General features: G+C 38.7%; 1 protein-coding gene across 1 annotated transcript in view; it reads right to left on the minus strand.

Moving 5' to 3' along the window:
• NR6A1 (nuclear receptor subfamily 6 group A member 1) overlaps positions 1-24,118 on the minus strand; it is a 67,941-nt gene that overhangs the window by 11,437 nt on the left and 32,386 nt on the right. Inside the window, exons 3-6 of the mRNA XM_072430947.1 lie at positions 22,676-22,731; positions 16,816-16,973; positions 16,478-16,705; positions 5,622-5,876 (exon numbers count right to left, since the gene is read on the minus strand). Of these exons, the coding sequence (XP_072287048.1) occupies positions 5,622-5,876; positions 16,478-16,705; positions 16,816-16,973; positions 22,676-22,731 (697 nt within the window). The remainder of the gene's footprint in view (positions 1-5,621; positions 5,877-16,477; positions 16,706-16,815; positions 16,974-22,675; positions 22,732-24,118) is intronic.

Below are 24,118 nucleotides of genomic sequence, written 5' to 3' on the forward strand. Positions count from 1 at the left end.
TAAATCAGTAATGGCACTACTTTTAGCCTCTAGTAATGGATAAAATGAATACACATGTGAATACAGTAAGTGCAATGAAAGGCAAACATTAGGTCTTTGCTGCTCCCTGCTAGGCTGAGGTTTATCTGTAAAAAAAAAAAAAAAAAGATACACAATGCAGAGAAATGTTAGGATAATGAACCTTTAAGTCTAAGTACTTTGTGTGAAAAGCATCAAGGTTCTTCATCTTGTTACTTGTCTATATTGTGCAACTGTCTGTACAAATAAGGTTTGGCCTAGCAGTAAACACCACAAATCTGACTGTTGGATTTATTTGCAAGGCTATCTTTGTTGTTAGATGGTGGTAGGATCTTCTGAACACAAAACCTTTCTGCAACCTTAAGCTGCATACACACGTGCAATTATTGTCGTTGGAAAGGATCTTTCACGATCCTTTCCAACGAATAAGGACCGCACGATGCATATAAATATATAAAGTATATATACTTTTTTGTTTTATAGGAAATAATCTAAATAATTAGAGCGCACCAACTAGCTATGAAAAAATTACCTTCCACACCAGAGTGGTTTCTTGATGGGCTATACAGCGTTACAGTGTTAAAATACCCATAAATGATCAAAACCAGCGGTCACCAACCAGTCAGGAGAAGGACCCCCACTAGCGGGGGGCACCTGCCAGAGCCCCGGACCGCATTTCCTGTACAGATTGGACGCCCAGGGCGGTGGCTCAAAGGCTCAGATCTAAGATGAGAGAGTGGGCTGGGTTCTGGCATCCCAACGTCACTATGGGGGAAGTTTCTTCCCCTTTGAGCGACACCCAGCTCCCCGTGCATGCGCGGTCCAGAGCTGGTAATTTAAGTAGTCTGCAGGACCGAAAAAGTTGGGGACCACTGATCTAAACGCCCTTATTGACATGAATTACCATTTTTGTGTGTTTGTGAGGCATTTTCCCCTATTCTAACTCCAGCTGTATGGTCATTTATAAGCATTTAAAATTTAATTCAGTGTAGAGGATCTTTTACAATCCTTTCCAGTGACAAAAGACTGAATGATGCATGAATGAGCGCTGGACATACAGAACTGTTCTGCTCTATGGAGTGAGGTGAAAGAGCGATGTGCTCTCTCCCCTTTACTTGCATTACGATCATTCGTTGTTCATAGATCAGCCAGGACATCAGACAAGGGTGTAATGCAAGTGTCGTCCAACAAAAATCATTTCATGTGTGTACGTAGCCTTAGCTTTAGTAGCATTTAAAAAGCTACTAAATATTATATATATAGTATTTGGAAGGGAACATTTCTGAAGTGCCTCAAAGAAAAAATTTTGTTTCAGCCAATCTAAATTTTGATCATCACCTTCCAAAATGCCCAGCATTTGGGTAAGCAGCATCAATGATCTTTTTGGCTATCTGTAGGGGTGGCATTTTTACCAATGGCCAGCAATGTAAGTGGCATTTTTCTTACTGGCCCCCTTACTCATGTACTGTGGATATAGTAATTTCAGCAGGGGATTCCTGAAGACCCGAAATTTGTTTCAACAGTTCCCCCATGTTATATAGGTTGGAAAACACTGGCCTAAATGTTTAGTTGTCTGACAAATACTGGAGGAAGTGAATAGACAACGTTTTCTACAAGGTGTTTTAATTCTCCTATTAATATTAATTAACTACTTGGCTAGGCAGAACAGTCATTAGGATATACCCCAATTATATTGCCTTTCTAAAAGTTATCTGTATTGTATATTAGAAGTGTGTGTGTGTGTGTGTGTGTGTGTGTGTGTGTGTGTAATGATTGGAAACCCAGTTGAGTTTTTATTTCTTTTAAAGCCCCTGCTAGATACGCTGATCTTTCCTGTCCTGGTGACAATTTAAACTAGGACACAAACTGAATGCAAATCCAACTTAACTGCCAAAATAACTTGGCAGAGAGGAGAAAAAAAATATTCTAATGATATGTCCCGTTTAGATTAGAGAGGAATTTTCCTCAGCTCTTTAAAAAAGTTATTATCCCCTTCTATGACAGAGGTTGTATCTCTTCCCAGTTCTTTAAAAAACTGTTAAAATCTACATCTACTTTAGATTGCATCTTATAAAGTAACCACATAACAGAATGTCAAAGGGACATACAAACATGTTCATTTTAATTGTGGTGAAAAAGTGAACTTTTTTGTTTTTGCATTTTCTGTAAATAACTTTACTTTTATTAATATTGATCTGAGCACACAGACAACTAAAATAAGTAAATTAGAACATTCACTGTTTTTCTGTTCACACAGCAGAAAAAAAAGTCTTAATTTTCCTGCTTCTTTAGTGATGCCACCAACCAACTGAGGTGTTCAACAGGAATTATGAGATGGAGGAGGAGAAGAGGAGCCTCAAATAACAAGCTTAAGATAAGTGCATGGCATGCAGACTTGTTAGTGGCTTTCTGGAGCTGGCTAGAGGCTGGTGCAGCTGTGCGTGAACACAAAACTAACCTTAAATCACAAAATAATCTGGGGCCAGATAAGGGGCTGTTTATGAAAAACATACATCATAAATCAGTTTTTATATTACATACCCAGAAAAGCAGATAAGACTAGATTTAGTGACATGCTGGTACTTGTAAAAAAAATAAAAACTTTGCTCATTTCTGCTAATTTATACCATAATGGTCGAAGATCACAGTAGTTAAGTCGTATTACACAGATGTGATAGATGAACCTTAGGGGTTTGGTTGAGGTAACATCAAGGTTAATGTGGCATGGCTGGTTTTTGTGCATTAGATGTCCTATGAATTCTGTTAAACAGTAGTTATAGCAAGCAAAACATTTTTTTCGATAGCCAAATATTTTACCAAAATAGACAAAAGCCTCAGTCAGCACAACCACTCAACCCTTGACAAAAATCATTTAAATTGTGGAAGCATGTACTGCTCAGGCATTTCTCTTTACCTCCAAGGAATCAGCACACAAAACCCAGGGGGGGAATGGACAGTATGTGAGTCAAACAGGAGATTACAATTATATAGTAAGCACACTTCAAAAGCTTTACATTCAATAGTGCTTACGTGTGTTATATGAAAAAACAAATTAAAATTGGCATAAAATCTGGTATAGAATTAAAGGACTCACATATTAAAGCCTTGGTTTCATGCTTTGGGTGCTCCCACATGCCACTTTTTTAAGCCTGGGATACAGGGAGGCAAGAATGTGCATGAGGATCAACATTGTTTACCAGGCCGGCACATCCCTGACCTTGCCTTTCTGATTTCTGAATGCTCACAAAGATCAGTAAGATGTAAAGCACATGGATCTACAGTGTGGTTGTTAGGGCATTAGAATGTCACACAACACGCAAAAAGATCATTTTCGACAATTAATTACATTTATAAAACTACAATAAGTTGTTTTAGCTGCCACAGAATTTGTATTTCTGTCTGTACAGCTGTAAAAAATACAAGACTCACACAGAAATGACCCATCTATAAAGGCAGCTGATCATACTTGTTTCTGTTACAGTTCATATAACTAATGGAAAGAGAAGAAAAGATGGGCTTTACGGCAAGGGTTTTTTTATGAATCAAATACACAAAACTTTAATGAATAAAAAGAAAAAAATATATATAAATTCTAAATCTAACATATACAAACTGAGTTTTGTAACTAGACAGAGGTATCCTGTACATTCTTGGTACATATATTCTCTTTTGACAAGTATATAGAAAAAATTATCTCATATCCCGACGTGTTTTGCTCTAGAGCTTTCTCAGGGGATTCCTTGAGATTGTGTATTGCTCACCAGAGATGTATAGGAATGATTAAAGGACATTGAGTGAGGTGCAAGAGGAAACACTAAATGTGCTTGGACATACCTGTTCAATAAGAACAATGAAATTTATTCTGGTTGTTCACCTCCCTCTCTCACCTCTCTACCTATGTTGTTAGAATAACTGAGTAGACTGGTGATTGGACTGGAGTTTTAAAGGTGTTTATTTAACTTAATTTATGCACCGAATCCCTGGTTACCCCTATGGGTTTAGCGGCATCGCTTTAATTAACATTGGGGGACAGAATCTTGATGGTACTAATAGTAAGGGACTTGCTGTCAAATTCTGTTTATTAATCTTCCAAGGTTTTTGGATACTATTTGGAGCCTAGACTTATTGTCCAATTCAGTTTATTAATTTGCCAAAATGTTTGGATTCTGTTTGAAACTAAGATCAAAACTAAGGAAAATCAAAGGAGCGTCAGCTTCCAGCCAAAAAAAAAAAAACAAATAAACAAAATAGCTTAACCACCTGAGCGTTACACTGAGGTCTAGATTTCTGTACCAAAAGTGATCCACTGTTTTTCATGAAATTTTTTTTTTTTACCTCCATGGTCCCGCTGGATGTGCACAGCGGGACCATGGAGGTAAGGATGTGACAAAATTACGGGGTTAACCATCCTAGCCATTTTTTTTTGCCCGTACGAAGGTCGGGCATACCGGCTAGGTGGTTAATAAACTTAAAAAAGCTTAATAAACACCTTTTAAACTCCAGTACAATCACCAATCTACATAGGTAAACCTATTCTCTAATTAGAAAGGCGAACAACCAAAATAAATTTCCTTGTTCTTATCGGACAGTTATATCCCAGCACATTTAGTGTTTCCTCACTCAACGTACTTTATTAATTCCTATAAATCACTGATGAGCAATACATAGTTTCAAGGAATCCCCCTAAAGGAAGCTCTTGCGAGATAATTTTTTTTACTATATGCTTGTCAAAACCCATGTGCATTCTTTAACATGTGCAATACATGTACCAGTAATGTATAGGAGACCTCTAATTACACAGCTCAGTTGATATACGTTAGATTTAGAATTTATATATTATATTTTTTTATTCATTACAATTTTGTGTATTTGATTCATAAAAAAAACCCTTACCATAAAGCCCATCTTTTCTTCTTTTCCAATTAGTCATATTATGTAAATAAGGGCAAGGCAAACAGTGCCATACTATTATGTGACTTTTGGGATAGAACAAACAAATATTGAATATCTTCTGTTACAGTTCAGCAAAACTTTTAGGTCTCCTCTGTGCCACCACCTGGACAGTGAAATCAGGTGCCACTCATGGATGAGAAACCTTTCTCTGTCACTCTGCTTTCTCTTCCTGGTAGCAAACTTCTTGCATTGTGACACAACCAGTTAGCTTATCCCTACCTTCGTCTAAACACTGTACAATCAATTTTACCAACTCACACTTAAATGTGGGTTTGCATTAAAAAAAATCTCAATTAAGGATATGTTATTGAATAGAGAGCAACATAACCTGCATTGTCCAGAAGGTACATCCAATTGCCTGCATATCCTTCGTGATTTCTGGTAGACTACCCAGGGAGCCCCCATGCACCTCTTTAGAGATCCATTAATATTAGGCCTGCTCTCACTAACCCAAAAGCAAGGCTGACAGGATGCTGTTGGATGGTCAGTGGTGATAATATGAAATCCTTATTTTTCAAGTTCCTAGTGAAAACTACAAATGATCTGGAAAGAAATGCAGGCACCAGAAGGTGCTTTCTTTACAACCTAAGTTGGAATTCAAATATTAAAGTAAGCCAATAAACACACTATGGTATCCTTTGGTCACTAACCTTTGAAGCTCCGCTTCAGAAGGTGAATATTTGGAGGTGACATCAGCTAGATCTCCGAAGACCTGCTTACTATATGTGATCAGCGAAGACAGAAGTATTAGTTCTTGCCAAGTTGTACTCAGTAGGCATGTGTAATCTTTAATAGTAAGGTCACAAAAAAATGGCAGCTTCTTCACCCAAGCGATCTGGCGGAACAAGAGCTCGTCTGCAAGCCGACACAAAAGAGCAAATAACTCAGACTGTGTTACCTTGTACCTGTATGGTAAAAAGACAAAAATGTGTGAAGATGTAGAGTTTGTAATCACAATGGCATATATACAAAAGCATAACCACTTGTTACATGTATATGAATGAACTAGTTTCAGTCCCCTGTAAGTGCTTTCGCTTTTAATGTTTTTACAGGGAAATGTACAATTGTAGTTAAAGGCAGTTTGAATTTACACCACTCTGCATTGTAAAATAATTCAAGCACCCACTTCTAATGGCCCCATGTTTTTTTATGTGGTATAAGGACTGACCATTCATGCAATGACGCATATTTATGTGTTCATACTTTTACTAGAATACCAAATACAACCAGTGAAAATCACTGACTGTGCACACAGGAAATAAGCTTTTAAAAATGAAATCCTGGTGCGCATGCACAGGTCCGATGGATGCCTGTTCCCGAGTCAGCTCCGCACTACACCGGGACATAAAAGGCTTTAACAGGCGCATCACTCGGTGATTCTGGTCCCAGGAGGCTTGATAAACTTGGCAGCATCAGCATACAGTAAGAGGAGGAGGTCCCAGATGCCTACCCGCAGCACACACAGGAAATCTCACGCGACAGTGCACCCAGCATTAGCCCGCGTGTCAGCCAAGATGGAGGATTCCTCCCCTGCCACGAGTAAGGAGAGAGGTGAAGGTTCTAGCGAGCCAGATATGTTTACGGGGAGCCCTCTATCCCCACCACTAGCTACACAGCATCAACTACCAGATCCAGAGAATCTTTTCAACAGGTTCCAAACAATGCTGCATTCAGCTTTGCAAAGTACAGCTAAGAAAATGACTGAACACTTTACTAAAGAGAGTAAAGATTTGGGCCAGTGTAGAGTACAACTGGAAGTATGCATGGATGATGTAACAACGGTCCTGGAGGGCCACGAGTAGGACATTGAACAACTGAAGCAAGATGTACTGTTATTACATCACAAGTTGGAGGATCTAGAAAATCGGTCCCGCCATTCTAACTTCCGCATATGTGGTCTACCTAATATTCCATAATTGATCTTAACGCTATGGTCACTGCTCTTTTTCAAGAACTATGCCGAGATACCCATAGAAAGATTGGAGCTTGAGCGGCTACACCGTACCCTCGCGAGGCCCAGGCCCGAGGGTCCCCCAATAGATATTGTGGTGAAGTTACACATTTTGCGAACGAAGGAAACGCTGATGAGGGCAGCCCAAGCAAAAGAACCATTATCCTTCCAAGGGCACGCTTACTAGTTGTTTTTTGGATTTGGCACCAGCGACCATTGAGCGCTGCAGAGAGTTGAAGCCCTTAAGAATCAGCAAATTGCATACCGTTGGCACTACCCTTTAAATTTGCTTTTTTCATATGGTTGCAAGATGCAGGCCATTACTTCTCCAGTGGAAGCCTGTTTCCATGCCTTGGGAATCACTGCCTAGGACAGGCCAGAGGAGTTAGATGGTACTGACCTTCCTTGTCCTTCTCCGCCACGGTTATCTACAGCACACCAACGTAGAGGCCCCAAAGAGAATACCGCTTCTTCCTCACTCCGAAGTCGATACCGATACTCACAAAGCAATACCTGATAATGCTTTGATCCACTGTATTTCTTTTGACTACCTCTGCCTTCAGTTTTGAAAAGAATAACGGTGTTGTCCTAAGTAACTTGGGTTTTAGTGCCTTGATCCTGGTGTAGTAGTCACTGTGTACTCCACTAGTACTTACAGATATCCCTGGCATATACATATATATAACGGTTTATATGTTTTTGGTAGACTTTTTCCTGGTGGTAACAGGTGGCTTGTGACGTGGGGTACAATGGTGGTAACCATTCTTTCCCTCAACGTCCCTCAAAGAATTTAATTATCCGGCTAAGCGGTCACAGGCCTTCCGTTACTTCCATGCACGTAATGCCGATGTACTATGTCTCCAGGAGGCTCATTTTTCTACCTCTTGTCCCAGGTATTTCCATGCATCTTATCCTACAGTGTACATGGCTAATGCAACGGTGAAACGCAGAGGCACATTTATTGGTTTTCGGAAAACTGTCACTTTCTAATTAAATGCTAAAGTAGCCAACCTGGAAGGCTGGTATTTGATCCTTGTCGATATTTAAATGACGCCAAGGTAAGCCTAGTGCCTTACTATGCACCTAATGATAACCAACTGTCCTTTTTACCCATCTTATGCAAATAATAAATAAACATGTGAAGGGTATTCTGGTGTTATGTGGCGATACCAAAGTCACCTGATGCCCTGGCTGGATAGGAAGGGTGTGTCTACTACGCCTGCTCAACCTAGGGATACCAACTCTTCAAGCTAACTGCTTGATTATTTAGATCTGAGATGTTGGCGATACATGGCGAGAACTTCACCCAAAGGAGTTGGATTATACTCATTTCTCCCACCCTCATCATTTGTTCACCTGCATAGACCATATTTTGGTACAGCAGAAGGTGTTACCTCTGGTCAAGGCCTGTAGCATTTTAGCAGTTCCATGGTCTGACCATGATGCAGTCCAGGTGACTCTCTCTTCTCTATTCCCAAAGCCCGATTCATGCAGATGGTCAGATTTCCCCCTTAATCAACAACCTGTAACCTCAGCAGCAAGTAAGACAATTGTTCGGGATCGTCCCATTCAGGTTGCTTTGCAAATTAAAAAGCAATGCATGGCAAACTTGGCTCAACTAGAGTCCAGATATGCGGAGTTACGCACTCAAATTACAACCACTCCAAACAAGGACGTGAAATGTCAGGTGGATCAGGTCTGGACACAGCAGAATCTCTGTACGAAGACACTGAGATGGTTGAAAAACAAATTTTTTTTAGATACTGTAACAAAATGCATACGTTGTTGGCGAACAAGATTGAGGCACCCCGACCAATTCTTTAATTCATACAGACTCAAAGGTATTGGGATAGGCCTTACAAGTAATCCTGTACATATACTGCAGGAGTTCCATACACATTTGTGCAAGCTATATCAGATGCCTCAATCTTTTGATGAGGCAGCTTTGGACAGGTTTCCTGATTGCAAATCCCTGCATCTATGCAGAAGACCATGGAAGCCCCCATTACCCTGTTTGAAGTGACCCAGGCTATTAAGAGTCCTTAGCCCAACAAACGGCCTGGACCAGATGGGTTTATGGCAACGTACTATAAGAAATATCAGCATGTGCTGGGATCCCATTTAGTAGAGATATTCAATGCTATTCCCTGGGGAGGTGGCTTGGATAATAGCACTCTTGATGGAGCTATTTGCACATTGCCTAAAACCTCCTCAGACTCGACAGCTTGGTCCAACTACAGGCCAATTTCCCTTCTTAATATGGATGCTAAGTTCCTGGCTGCAATTTTGGCGGCCTGGTTGGGCACGGGAATTGTATATAAAATGTGATATTGTATTTACAGACCACAGGGAATGGTTTATTTCCATGCGACAAGCCCGGAATAGCATAAGTAGGGTGGTACACCTTGTCCATCAGGCCAGGGAGATGAATACTCCAACATTTCTCCTCAGTCTGGATGTTTGTAAGGCATTTGACTCTGTTATTTGGCCATACCTTATGTCCCTCCTGGGAAATTGGGGCTTCGGTCCAAACTTTTGTGCATGGGTAACCTCTCTTTCCGCCTCTCCTAAAGCTTTTATCCAGTACATGGGATACCGCTCCTCATAAATTCCTATAGGCAGGCGTACCGGGCAGGGTTGTCCGTTGTCGCCCCTACTTTTTGCACTAGCAGTGGAAACCTTGGCAATAGCCATTTGGGACCACAGAGATATTCAGGGCCTCGAGGTGAATGGCAAGCAGAACAAGCTTTGCCTGTTTGTGGTTACATCCTTCTCAGTTTGACCGCCCCACTGGTACTGGCACTTAATATCATTCTCCCGCAGGAAACGGTGATGGCCATAAAAGAGTCCTTTCCTTTTCAATGGAAGTCGAAAAGGCTTAGTTATTTGGGCATTCATAGCCTCTATTAAGATGTCATGGCTACCTAAATTTCTATACCCAATAAGGATTTTACCCAATCGCTATACCTGCTCACAATATCCAATTCTTGCAATGCAAAATTTTGGAGGTTATTTGGGGTGCCAGATGCCCGCGTGTTCCTAGGTACACTCTCTTCCGGCTGCGGAATATGGGGGGCCTTTCTGTACCACACCCAAGTTCGTACTACAATGCTGCGCAGTTAAACGCCTCTCCTAGCATACTATGCTCGAGAGCAACCTCATCAATGGGTATCGATAGAAGGTGGTGCAGCAGCGCCTGCGTCAGTGGAAGCACGATTGTGGGTCCCAGGCTCTCAACATCATCACATATCTAACCCCATTTTGTGGCACACGCTGAAAATCAGAGATTCTAAAAAAAAGGTTGGTGGGCTTGTCACCCAGCATACTCCGGTGGCCCCTATATTAGGGAACCCAATGTTCCCTCCAGGAATGGAAGAACTGAGACATTTTGCTTGGTGGGTGGAGAAAGACCAGATAGGCTTCATCACTTTATTAATCCATTTGGCATACTTCCCTTTAATGTGTTTCATGATAACCATGAAGCTCCACGGTAGGAGCTTTTTCGCTATCTCCAAATCAAACACTTTGCCCAGACCAGACCTGGGAAATCCACTGGGCCATTCAATATGAACTGGTTTGAAAATTTGTGTAGACAGGATCCATATGCGAAAGGGGTTCTGTCAACCATATATGGTGACCTGGTTCAGGGAATCACATTCACACCCTCATATGTGTCTCGCTGGGAAACCAATTACAAATTGATGCTGCGGTGGTACATAGTACCATCGTGATTGTCAAAGTTTAAACCTGCTTGCTGGGGTGACTGCTTTAGGGGCTGTAAAACAGCAAGAACTCTATTTCCTATTTGGTGGGAGTGCCCCAAGGTGAAGAGATTCTGGACACTGGTATACCAAATGGCATACACTATACTGTGGGACACTTGTTTCCTAAGCATCTTGTTCAGAAGATATGGTCACAGTAGATTGAATACTATATGCCTTTGGGATGGGACCGTTCATTGCTCTCTATTTAGCTATAGATATACTGTTGAAAAATGACACCAGTAGATTATATTAGCCGACTGCGAGACTTGCCTCTCACCCCTTTATTTCTATGTTGTCCTAGTTTTGTGTAGTATCAGTGTGGTCCTTTATGTCTGTAGTAAGTATATTTACTTGAACTCTGCAATCATTATCCTATTTTTTGCCATGGTATTATTGTATTTGTATATTCAATAAAAAATCAATACATTTATTTAAACAAAATCCTAATAAAATAATGCTATCTTGTGTGATGCATTTACATGGATGGATTACTTAAGCAGGCACATATGTGATACACTATTAATATTTACCGTTTCCGGTAAACTTTAAATAGCAATCAATTTTATATCTACACAGCAGCTCTTACAATAGAAGTTTAAAAGTTTTCTATATAATAGTAAATATATAAATATATAGTTACATTTTGAATAAAGAGAATTGCACTGTGTGTAGAAAGAGCAATATATTATTTAATTATTGTAGTTACGCAGCAAATTATTAACTAAACTTAATTACCAGCGTTGTGCCCCTAGGTACCCTCCTACACCCACAAATGTACTTCTACAGGCTACAAGTCTCTCTTTGGGCGACATCACAGGCTTGCAGTTCTTTATGGCTAAATGTATGCCTTCTTAGCAGTTGCTTTGGTTTGCACTGCTGAATGCCACAAGTAACATGCACACAAGTAACGCCATTGGAAGTTGCAATAAGCAGTGTCTGCAGAACAGATAAATTCCACAGGTGTCTGTAATGACTTGTTGGTGGAGTTCTGACATCTGATCTCTGACATGCCTTTTTTCGTGTCCATCATTTAGTTTAAAGACACCAAAAATGACCCCTGCCTTCCCCACACACAGTAAGCCAACTATGCTGAGAATGCTCATAATTTTGAACCGCCCACTGCCCTTTCTATTATAATATATTACGAATAAAAAAAAAAAAACATGCAAACCATCTTAACAATGTCAACAATCAACAAGCCTGTCACTTGCTACCTATTTCCTACACAAAGGACCCATTGAAAAAAAAAGTCTGAACTGAACACACAATGAAACATAAACAAAATACCTTAATCCAGGTTACTCTTCTATTATTCAGTTTACAAAATGGGGTACAGATTTTCGACACAAAGTTGTAGCAGTATTGGCTGACCATCAATAGCTTGATTTTCATTTCAATTAAAAATACATAAATAACAGCAATTTTACATATCACGTAGGCCAGGGGTCTGCAACCTGCGGCTCCGGAGCCGCATGCGGCTCTTCAGCCTCCTTGTTGTGGCTCCCTTCGGCTGCCGCGGGGAGATCTCTGATGGGGTATGTTTTGCGGCTCTAGACTATTTTTCTTTAGTGGAAGAGGAGGCAAAATGGCTCTTTTGATAGTAAAGGTTGCTGACCCCTGACCTAGGCCCAGGTGGATGAAAGATCAGTCTCAACATTATAGCTTTTGGCAAATGATATCAACACAGACAATTGTTTATAGCATATATTGTTTATATTAAATGAATGATGACTAAAGCAGAACACATGCAGCCAAAAAGTACTATATAATGTTATACAACAATATGTACACATGCAATTTAAAAAACAACATATATTTTAAAGTAGAAGGATTATGCCCTTTAGTATTATCAAATAAAACGCATCTGACCATAACACAGAAGTAATAAATGAAAAACTAACACAATATTATGTATATGCTTCAATCAGCGCCACCATGTGGAGAATTAGTATTTAATCCAACGTGCTTGCAATAAATGCCATTTTTCACTTTTTGCTAAACATCTGTACATTTTGGAGCATCCAAACATGTAGTTTCAAAAACATTACTATGTCCTATTTTGCAATATCATGACCATGAAGATGTAGCTCTGGACTAGTGATATCAAAAGATATTACATTACAAGAGACAGTTGCTGAAATCACTGAGCTCACACAATAAACACTTTTATCCACTTTCACTGAAATGGGCAGCAATCAATATTTATTACAGGTAATTCCTAAAACATTCAGTGTTTCTGCCACGTCTTATTGACAGATGGGGAATGTCAAATATCATAACTGAACTTTTTTTTATTCTTGATACAGATTTGCACAGCAGGGACACACTAGAGGGAGGAAGGCAACATGTGAGCATTTTTTTAATTCATATTGATACAAATGGGGAACAAAACTTTTTGAATTACTAACACAGAACAAGCATTTAGAAGCAAATAGCATTTTCAGAAGGTCATCAGCAATGGCAGAAATGAAGGAGGCTTTAAAAGAAATAGCACCTGTCTGTGGCCAATCCTGCTTAAAAGAGCTGAGCTCGGTTATTTCAAAGCCATTGTTTCTAATTTTTAGAGACTCTTTAATCACTGGCATTGTACCAATTGATTGGCAAAAGGCCAACATGGCCAACAAAGGAGCAAAGTAATTAACAAGTAACTACAGACCGTTTTGGTTTAACGTCCATAGTTGGAAAGGTCTTAGTGAGTTTGATAAAGAGCCACATAGAGGAGTTTCTGCTAGAAAATAATATTATAAGTGATAGTCAGCATGGCTTCTGCTAGAAAGAGTGAAGTTGTTAAACAAATTTACTCTCTTTTTATGAGGAAGTAAGTAAACAGGTAGACCGTGGAATAGCAGTTGATATAGTGTACTTGGACATTTCCAAAGCATTTGACACTGTACCCCACAGAGGGTTAATATGCAAGTTAGGGTCAATAATTTTAGAAAAGCAAATCTGGAAATGGATAGCGAACTGGCTTAAAGATCGCATCCAGAGAGTAGTAATTAATGATTCATACTCTGAATGGTCTAAGGTTATTAGTGGTGTACCCCAGGGTTCAGTGTTGGGACCTTTACTGTTTAACATCTTTATAAATGTATAAATATAGGATATAGAGTATGGGACTAAAAGTACAATTTCTGTGTTTGCAGATGACACCAAACTATGTAATGGAATTAAGTCCATACAGGATGTCTATAATCTTCAAGCAGACCTAGATGTACTGTTTGATTAGGCAGCCAAGTGGCAAATGACATTTAATATAGATAAATGTAAAGTTATGCGCTTGGGAGCTAACAACATGTATGCTTCATACTGTCTAGGTGGAATACATTTGGGGGAGTCAGAAATAGAAAAGGATCTGGGGGTTCTGGTAGATCATAGACTTAATAACAGCATGCAATGCCAAGCTGCAATATCTAAAGCTAGCAATGTACTTTCTTGTAATAAAAGAGGAATAGACTGCAGAGATGGAGACATAATCCTGCCCCTGTACAAAGCATTGGTCAGACCACATCTGGAATATGGAGTCCAGTTTGGGTCACCAGTTCACAAAAAGGACATTGTGGAATTGGAGAGTGCAGAGAAGGGCAACTAAACTAATTAAAGGAATGGAGGAGCTCAGCTATGAGGAGAGATTAGCTGAACTGAATCTATTCTCCCTTGAGAAGAGACGTTTAAGGGGGGATATGATCACCCTGTATAAATATATAAATGGTCCATATAGAGAACTCTCTTTCACTGTAAGATCATGACAAAGAACAAAAGGGGAACTCTTTGCACCTGGGGAAAAATACATTTCATCTCTGGATAAGGAAGGGATTCTTCACTGTTAGGTGTGTAAAAATGTGGAATAGGCCCCTTAGGTTTCAGCAACTGCTATAGATTGCATTGAAAAAAAGCTGGATGCTTTTTTAGAAGCACAGAATATAACTGGGTATTAAAGCTTTAACATAAAGACAGCAGAGACGTTTAATCCAGGGAACATCTGCCTGGGATTTTTTTCCCCTGTTGGAGCAAACTGAAACAGGTTTTATTTTGCCTTCCTCTGGGTCTGGAGCATAGGGAAACTGGAAATTAGAACACTGGGTTTGGCATATGAGGAGAGTACAAAGAAAGAGTATGCAAAGTGTATGCTTCTTGCTGGCAATGGTTTCTCATGACTTATCAGCAATGATGTTTCTGGGTTTTCTTGTCAATTTTTACTATTCTAAAATATTATACACGTCTTTTCCCACACAGTGTTTTTGAATAAACTAAATTAAAGATAGCAGTGTCGCATCAGCTTCAGTCTCAGTCTTAGTCTAGACAGACCATTGCACACGCAAGGATTTCATCTGGGATATGTTTATTTCCCCGGTGGTTGAACTTGATGGACTTATGTCTGTTTTTCAACCTAACTATGTAACTATTTAAATACATATGCTTGTCAATTATTCCCATTTCTAGGACGTATTGGTCTTTCTATTGCTTTATTTAGCCATTTTAGATACAAATAATGTCAAAACTCCTATTTAAAGTGGAGGTGAATTGGGGCAAAAAAATCATATAGAGCAGAATTGCTAGCACACAGTTGACGCCTCCAGATGCTTTTTGTCTCAAGAGCTCTATGTCTGATATTCTATCTAGGAAGAATATTTGACTTTTTTTTTTTTTTTTTTTACAAACAGCAACACTGGGATTACCCAAGGTTTAGACACAAGAAGGCAGCGCACACATATACTATAGCATGCCAGTGCAAAGGTCTGACCAGACCCAGAAAACATCATTGCTGATAAGTCACGGGTCATGAGAAAACCATTGCCAGCAAGAATGATTTTGCATACACTTTCTTTGTACTCTCCTTATATGCCAAATCCAGTGTGCTCCCATTTTCCATTTTGAATTTCACATCAACTTTAAGAAGTCTTTCCGCATGCATTGTTAAAAAAAAAACTCAAAGCATGCTGCCTTTTTCTATGCAATGAATCATTATTCGCTACTCTCCGAATATGTATTTTTATGCCAGCATCTATTAACATAATGAAATTTTACGCCTAAGCTGAATGTGTGGTATTGAGTAAAATGCTTTTGCAAAAGCCGCTACTTGGTTTTTGCTTACTTCCTCATAAAAAGAAAGTTGATTTGCTTGACAACTATGGTATTTTGTTAAACGATGCTGATTCTTGCGTAAGATATTATTTTCTTTCAAAATCTCTACTATGCTTTGGTGCTTTAGATTTACTGGTTTATTTTAACTTGGAAAATACCCCCGTTATGACCTTCAGTTTCACCATTTTGTGTGTACACACAGAGCTAAAGAACATAATTTTTAGAACTGCCTTATCCTTGTCCCCAGTTAGTTATCCAGCAAAGGGCCCGCATGCCTATTCCTAAGACTATGTGATAAATGTATTCCTTGGTTTGTTTTTTTTAATACTGTAAATATACTCCAATAATTTGGGGGGCTGGTAACTTACTCTTTTTTACAATTAGATGTGCATTTTAGATTTTTTGTAATCTTGAGCATCCTTTACCTCTACTTTACCTTTAATTGTGTTACTCATGGGAATATATTCTGCAGTGTGTTTGCATAGAGAAGAAGTTTACTGTGTGCAGTGAGTTCAAAGTAAGCAATATGAGTACAAGAGAGGAAACTGTCCAACTTTTCAAAAGCCTGAAGGAAGGAATGGAGTTCTGGTTAAAATTCAAATAATTGATTATTCACTCTTATAAGTTCAGCATCCTTTTTGTTCACAAAGTGAATATTCATATATTTATTAGGGTTCAATTTCCCACACAGAGTACATAGCCCACTTACCCATCTTCAATCAGCATAGGTGTATTAAGTGGCTCCATGTCTTCTGCAGCTAGTAGCTGGTTGATGAGGGTGAGCGACTGAGGGTCCAGACTTCTGGTTTGGGATGGGATTATAGCAGAGTGAGCGGAGTAGCTAAACAGATGAGGTAAATATTGATAGTGTGTTGATGCAGGAGTGCCCAGATACTGATCCCGAAGAGAGCTAAATCCATTTAGTTCCACTGATCTACTAAAAAAGGATATTTTGAATGTCAGCACTGCTAGTTTAAAAATTTAAAAATAAATCATAATTGAGTTTTGAGGTTTTTTTAGGTATTCTAGAAAGCAGGTTGTGTCTACCTGGAGGAAGGTGTTGATACTGGAGAAGGCTGGTTACTTTCAGACACGGCATTGCCTGGAGAACTATGGTCACTATCTCCATTGTTACTCCATGATGTGTTGGCTTCTTCCTCAAACTCTTGACCAGTCATAATCCTTTCAATCTCTTCATCGGAAATCTAAAAGAAAAAATAGTTACTCACATATTCTTAATGGACAGTAGCAGTATAGTGTCCTTTAACAATTCCTGAAAAAATTTACAAAATAAATTTGCTGCCAAATTTAAAATGTTTATAGTTATTAATAAAAAAGTGTGTCTAAACTTGATTCTGTTCATGCTCCAAAACTACACAATCTCCAAAACATAACGTGTATTGAGTGGTCCCCCAACATTGTTTAGTTATCACTAAACGACTGATTTGGGGAGCCCACTGTAATTTCCTATGGGGTAGGATACAACAAGGTACCTCCTGCTCCCCCTTACCCCGCTCAAAGAACTGAACTGCTGTGTGTACAGTGACAATTCATTATAGTGTCACTGGAGATGATTATGAAAGATCATTTCCGTATGCAAAAAGTTGATGCATGTACAGCGTGTGCCAGAAGGAATAAGGAGACATTAGGCCACCTTACAGGAGAAACACATTGGGAAGGGCGATGATATTCTTCCCCAAGGCCAATAAGCAGAAAACCCTGCAAAATTGCAATAAAACTTATTACAGTATAAACTGTTAGGTGTTCAGTAAATTACATGCACACATTATGTTTCCTGTATGTTCTGCAACTGTGCATTTAATCTTTGTGGGGAATAGTTATGTTCAGAGAGAATGTTTCTCCCTTCTCCATCTTCTATGTAAAATACAACATTTTTGAATACATTACATCCAATACTTTTGTTAACTAAATTTAAAAAAATTGATTTTTAAACATTTTTAAGTAAAAGTACTGTGTGATTTTGTATTTATTCACAAAATGTCTATTTCAACCTTTGTAAAAACCCATCTCAGTATAATATTTTATAATATACCTTTCTGCATATGCTAGACAAGCGGCTTTACTGTAAAATAAAAATAAATAATGAAATAATAAATGATAGCAAAGTGTTTTAAAACCGCAAATATAGACTGTTCTGATGAATATTCAAGTTGAAACGGTCAGTAAGCACAGAACACCAGTGACCTAAACTTATTTAGAAAGATTTAATCAAACTCTGAAAAAAATCACTGCTGAAAATAGCATTTACATTTTAAGTATGTGTTTGGAAAAGAATTTCTGCAAACCATGTGTTAAATAATACATAAGTCAGTTTGACTAGGAAGCTAACCTATATAAAACTACCAATTACTAATTTTCACCAAGGCAGATTACCAGAAACTGATGTCTCATTCCAATGTAACTTTAATTTGCTCTTTCTTAACTTTGCCCGTTAGACATTATATTGTGTTTGTATTAAAAAAAACAAATTACCGTATATACTAAAGTATAAGCTGACTTTTTCAGCACCCAAAATGTGCTGAAAAAGTCCCCTCCAGCCTATACTCCAGTCAGGTGCATGGGTCCCTCCAGAAAAGCACCTGATCCGGCAGCCGTGGCCAGCGGTTTTCGTCCTCTGATGACAATGTCATCAAGTTGCAGCGGAAATACGCTGGCCGCAAAAGCCAGGAGGGGTACACCAGAGTACGGTGGCTACACGTTGGCGTAACTCCAGTGCCAAATTCAAAAGTACACAAAACATAAGAAAACCCCACTTACCTTGTTCTTACCTTGTTCCGTTGTTGTCCCCCGGCGTCCTGCTGGTCCACACAACTCCACTGGACACATCTTCTCTCTTCTGTCTTCAGCCAGTGAATGCAGAGACGATCTCCGGCATTTCTTGGTGAGTAGGAGCGGCGGGTAAATCAAATAATTTTGTATTGGATTCAATACAAAAAAGCTGAGTCAAAAACAAAGAAATCTTTGTATAATATTTATATAATTATATTATATATATATTATACATGCTACTGTACAGTTTTATTACATGTTTAACTATTTTTTTATTTTATTGTTTACCAGATTTTTGTGTTCTTTTATTTAAAATTTATTATTACATTTATTAAATATTGGACATATTTCCGTGAGTTATGTCTGAGAATTATAGAGCTACAATGTAAAATAAATTTCCATGCAAAAAAATGTCACCTTTTTTGCGTGGAAATATGGAGAGAATTGGAATGCTAGGAGGGCTACCATGGCTGAATGCAGTACCGCTTTGTATCGCTTTCAGCTACTTTTTCCAGAGAGAATCATACAGCCAGGGAGGTTAAAGAGAATTTAGTGGTTAGGTACAGTAAGTAGTATACCTACCTAACCACTAAATTCTCATTATGGTATTTGTTTACCGTAATATGGCTGTAATGGCTGTTTTATTGGTATTTATTGGTATTTATTTTGAATCTTGAAACTTGCCAGTAGCTGCAGCATTTCCCACCCTGGGCTTATACTCGAGTCAAAAAAGATTTTCTTGTTTTCCAAGGGAAAAATAGGTACCTCGGCCTATACTCGGATCTACTTATACTTGAGTATATACGTTATCACTGGAATGAAATATTGTACTAATGTATAAGCGCACTGTGCAGCACTAGAGTCTGTTCTCCATATACTTTGCTAGATTAATAAAATAAACAAAACAAAGAAAGGGCCAAGAGAAGTAGCTATGATATCTAAACAAGGTCCAACTGATAAATGTAACCTCTAAATAGTTTCTAGGGATTAATAAACTTTTCATTTAGCACATTTTTACAATTGTAATTTCCTCTAATACATTATTAATATAAAAAAAGTGAGAACTCTCTATATCAGCGTTTTCCAACCAGGGTTCCTCAAGCAATAGGCAGTTTGTGCCTCTCAGGTCAGTTTAAGGAAAGGTGCGCAACCTACAGCCCGCGGGCCACAGCTGATGCTCTCCTTATCCCCTCTCTGCTCACTGTCTTAAGGGGGATGGAGCAAGTGCATCCCCTATGTTTTTCTATGGGATTGTGCTACCAGGAGAGGGAGCTCCCTGTGCCTGCTAAGTGTTAGCTCCCTGAGAGTGAGCATGTACTATACTATAGACCTTGGTAATCAGCTATGGCTGTTCCTCCCTCACCTTGTACTGCGAGATAATCCTAGCACCATCAAGAGTGCTGTGTCTGTGTGCATGGAGCCGTCACTGTCTCCATGGGAGGGAGCTGCTAGTAAACCACCCCCCTATACATAACAAGTTACTAAATACAGGCTCACAAACATAAAATCCTAATATCAATCAGGGATATTTTCACATTAAGGGGGCCATTTCAAGACCAGGGTCCTCAAATTGAGTTAGGGACCCCCCGGGGCCACTTCAAAGGCAGTGAGCATTAGAAGACTGTCAATTCACTCTCTGCGGTGGTGCCCCAAAAATATATTTGCTTGCTCACAAAACTTCCAGGCTGTGTTCAGACTGACAGTGAGGTTAAGGTGCAGTTACGCCTTTCTCATGCCATAGGTCCCTGCCTAGGGGGAGACCGCTTACTACTGTCTGGGTTCAAATCTGCAAGGGACTGATCGGCTGGTGGGGTGCCTGTTACACAGAGCTGAGAACTTACTTTCTGTGAACCCATATTTCTCTGAAACAGATGGATGTTGGCAAGTAGTAATGTGGGAGCCAGTAGGAAACCATTTTTGTCTCCCTCCTTCCCCAATAAAATGTTATACCCATCATTTTATGCTACCCTGTCACACATAGCTATCCCGTTACTCTCTATGAACCCAATTTCTATGTAAGAAAAGGGAAATGCAACTGCAAGTGGAGGACTCTTGTGGATATCTCCTTCTAAAATGCCATCACTAAGGCGCCATCACAAGATAAAAAAAAACTATACCTGTCATACCACACTATCAAGTCACACATAGCTGGCCACTTACCTTCTGTGAATCCCAATTTCTCTTAAACAGTAGAGAAAGGGAAATGTAGAATAAGTGGAAGACCCTTGTGGCTACCCTCCGTCCACTAAAATGTTATCACTCCTAGCATACCATGGTGCCCTGTCACATATAAATGTCCGCTTATGTTCTTTGAACCCCATTTCCTCCTGAAAGGGGAGCTGTAGGTAAATTAAAATGTAGGATAAGTGGGGGACTCTTGTGGTTAACTGCTCCTAAAATGTTATTTCTGCGGCGTAATCACAGGATAAGAAAAACTATTGCTATTATTATTAAATGCTACCCTATCACACATATCTGGCCACTTATCTTCTGTGAACCCTAATTTCTTAAACAGGGAAATATAGGGAGTATATCCATTGCAGAGATTTTGGGGTACAAAAAAGGTTAGCGGCCCCCTATAACTGACAGGATGGCTAACTGGCTAGCACTGTATTATTGCTTTAGTTTTGTATCTTTCAGTAAAAAAATGAGCATCAAATGGTGAGTGCAGAAAATCTTGATTTGTCATTTATTTTATTTGGTGCCTGTTCATTACAGTAACTGGAAAAATTTCAAAATAATTTCATTTTAAAAAAACTATTCTAGTTCTAAACATACATCTTTATTATTTGTTTTCATTGTGGCCTGCGAGTGATACAGCTGAATGTCAACAGCGGACCCCCGGGTGAAAAAGGTTGGGCACCACTGCTCTATAGCTTTTTATATGCATTTTCTTTTTCTAGTTTCAAGTTATGTGACTTAAATAATGCACTAATTAAACTGCACACTGTGTTTTAGGCCTTTTTTACACTTGCATAGGAAAACCCAATGGTTAGCCAATCCCAGGCAGTGTGTTTTTTTGCTTCAGTGGAGAACGAAGAGGCCAATAACGACTTGTCACTTCAAGAACCCTCGCCACAATCCACTGCAAATGCAGCTGCATGCAAATAGGTACAAACAATGGTTCTGAACTGCTCCCATTCGGTGAGCATGGTTGAGTCTGTCTCCTCCTCCTGTGTCACTATCTGTAAAGGTCTGTCATTTTAAACCCCTATTTAATGCAGTGCTGCGCAAGATGTTGGTGCTATATAAACACTGTTTATTAATAATATTGAAAAATATTGGGGGTGCCTTGTGTTTATGAAAATTTCTGCTTGCTGCATTTTTGGTGTGTTCTCTTTTCCACTGCAGACTCAACCATGCTCACCGAATGGGAGCAGTTCAGAACCATTGTTTGTACCTATTTGCATGCAGCTGCATTTGCAGTGGATTGTGGCGAGGGTTCTTGAAGTGACAAGTCGTTATTGGCCTCTTCGTTCTCCACTGAAGCAAAAAAACACACTGCCTGGGATTGGCTAACCATTGGGTTTTCCTATGCAAGTGTAAAAAAGGCCTAAAACACAGTGTGCAGTTTAATTAGTGCATTATTTAAGTCACATAACTTGAAACTAGAAAAAGAAAATGCATATAAAAAGCTATAGAGCAGTGGTGCTCTTACAATCTAAGAGGTGGGGATGCACAACAAAATAGGAGGGATAGGAATATAATGTAATTAACTAAGATGAAGAACTTATATTGCCACCGAAGTGGTGAAAGGGCTCTTATGCAATAATAGACCTCCTGCTGATATCCAATTTTTAACCTGTGATTGTGTAAAATCAAAAGGTAATTCTAAATACCTTTTCTGCATTACAACAATCTAGGACTGTGGCTCATATCACCTGCTCAGTATAAATTCCAGATTTTGAATATAGCTGGTCATTTACATCTTAAAGTGGTGATATTCATGTTACATTGCAAATATGCATTTGAAGTAAGGCTCAAGGCCATAGGAAAACTATATATACATATAATCACAGTAAAAAATTAAACAAGCCCAGACTATCCAAAGACCAGGAAGAGCTTTGAGATATATCAGTTTCATAGGCCCCTAGCATAGCCCTATATATAGTCCTACCTGTACAGGACCAATGCTTTTGTTTCTTCCACCTGGCATCCCATCTTCGCGAATAGCTGAAAGGTAGACAACATAGATAATTTTAAAGCAAACTAGTTAAACATGTCAAGTTTTAAATGATGCTATAAAAATACACAAGCCTAGATATTTATAGTTATTTTCTTCCACCCATGGCTAAGGCAGTATTTGGGAAACCTAGGGATACACATTAGTAATCACACTAAATAGGATTATTTCATACTTGAGCATGTATAATGAAATCCATAGAAGAGATATGCAGGTTCTATTCATCTTTTGGAAAAGGAACAAGATAACTATCATTTTACAGCACTGTTCAGGTTCAGTGGAAATACTGCATACCATTTAGTTTTAATCTACAATTACCATTTTTTAAAGACCATTATAACCCCGGCCCAATGAAAGTATAGTGTATTTTCAGTAAGCACAAATTGTTAGTGCAGTTTCTATTTTAAAATTTTAGTATACCTGTTTTTCCTTTCTTCCTCATTAACATGCAAATTAAATTGTAAAGTAAAAAATGTGATTGTTAATGGCATCACTAAGTCTTTGTGCTCCACTATGCAATACAGACAAATCATGGCTGGTAAGAGTTGTGCTGTACATAATTTCTCTAAAAAAAAAAAAGTTGTGGCAATGTATATGATGCTGAACCTCTATGATTGCACTAAAAACCTGTGAATGGAAGGAGGGCCAGGAACAATGAGGCTGGGGAGGAAAGGGCTTGAGTTCACAAGAAAAGCCTGTATAACTGTGTAGGATGGAAGGTAAGGTAATTTAAAATAATGTGTGATATAAATTGTACATAACAATTTGATTTGTTTTTCTATTTAAAATATATACTAATGTTTACATTTAATATAGAGGCTGGATATAATTTTTAGTACAATGACATCACACAAACTGAAAACCAGTGCATTCCCACTATATTAGATATTCTTTCTTCAACAATCAATTAGGTGATGCACAGATTTGCATTAATCTGAAGGAGACACAATTGTTGTGTAGCAACCACTATGTGGCTCTTAGCAAAAAGAGCATCTTGTGATTTAAAGAACAAATGTGGCTTCCCCCGCATATAAATAGGATTACTACATACATGGTAATTAAAACATAATGATAATAATATTTACACTAAAAGCTCTCCTATATGAATATCTAAAAAAAAAAAAAAATGAAAAAAATAACATGGCTATAATTCCTGCAGTTTTATGTATGCAAGCTTTGAAAGTTATAGGAAATCATTTTATTAATTTTTTTGCTGTTCTGGGTGAATTGTTTAAGTTCAAGTATAAATGCTATTGTTTATCAATAGGAGACTGTTCATGTGGGTTTTTGTTAATTATATTTATGATAGAATACTACTGTAAAAGTAAAACTGCAATGAAGCCTGCCTTATTTTTCAGTGGTGTTCGCTACTGCCCA

This window comes from Pyxicephalus adspersus, chromosome Z (assembly GCF_032062135.1).
Source record: "Pyxicephalus adspersus chromosome Z, UCB_Pads_2.0, whole genome shotgun sequence".
NCBI lineage: Eukaryota > Metazoa > Chordata > Amphibia > Anura > Pyxicephalidae > Pyxicephalus > Pyxicephalus adspersus.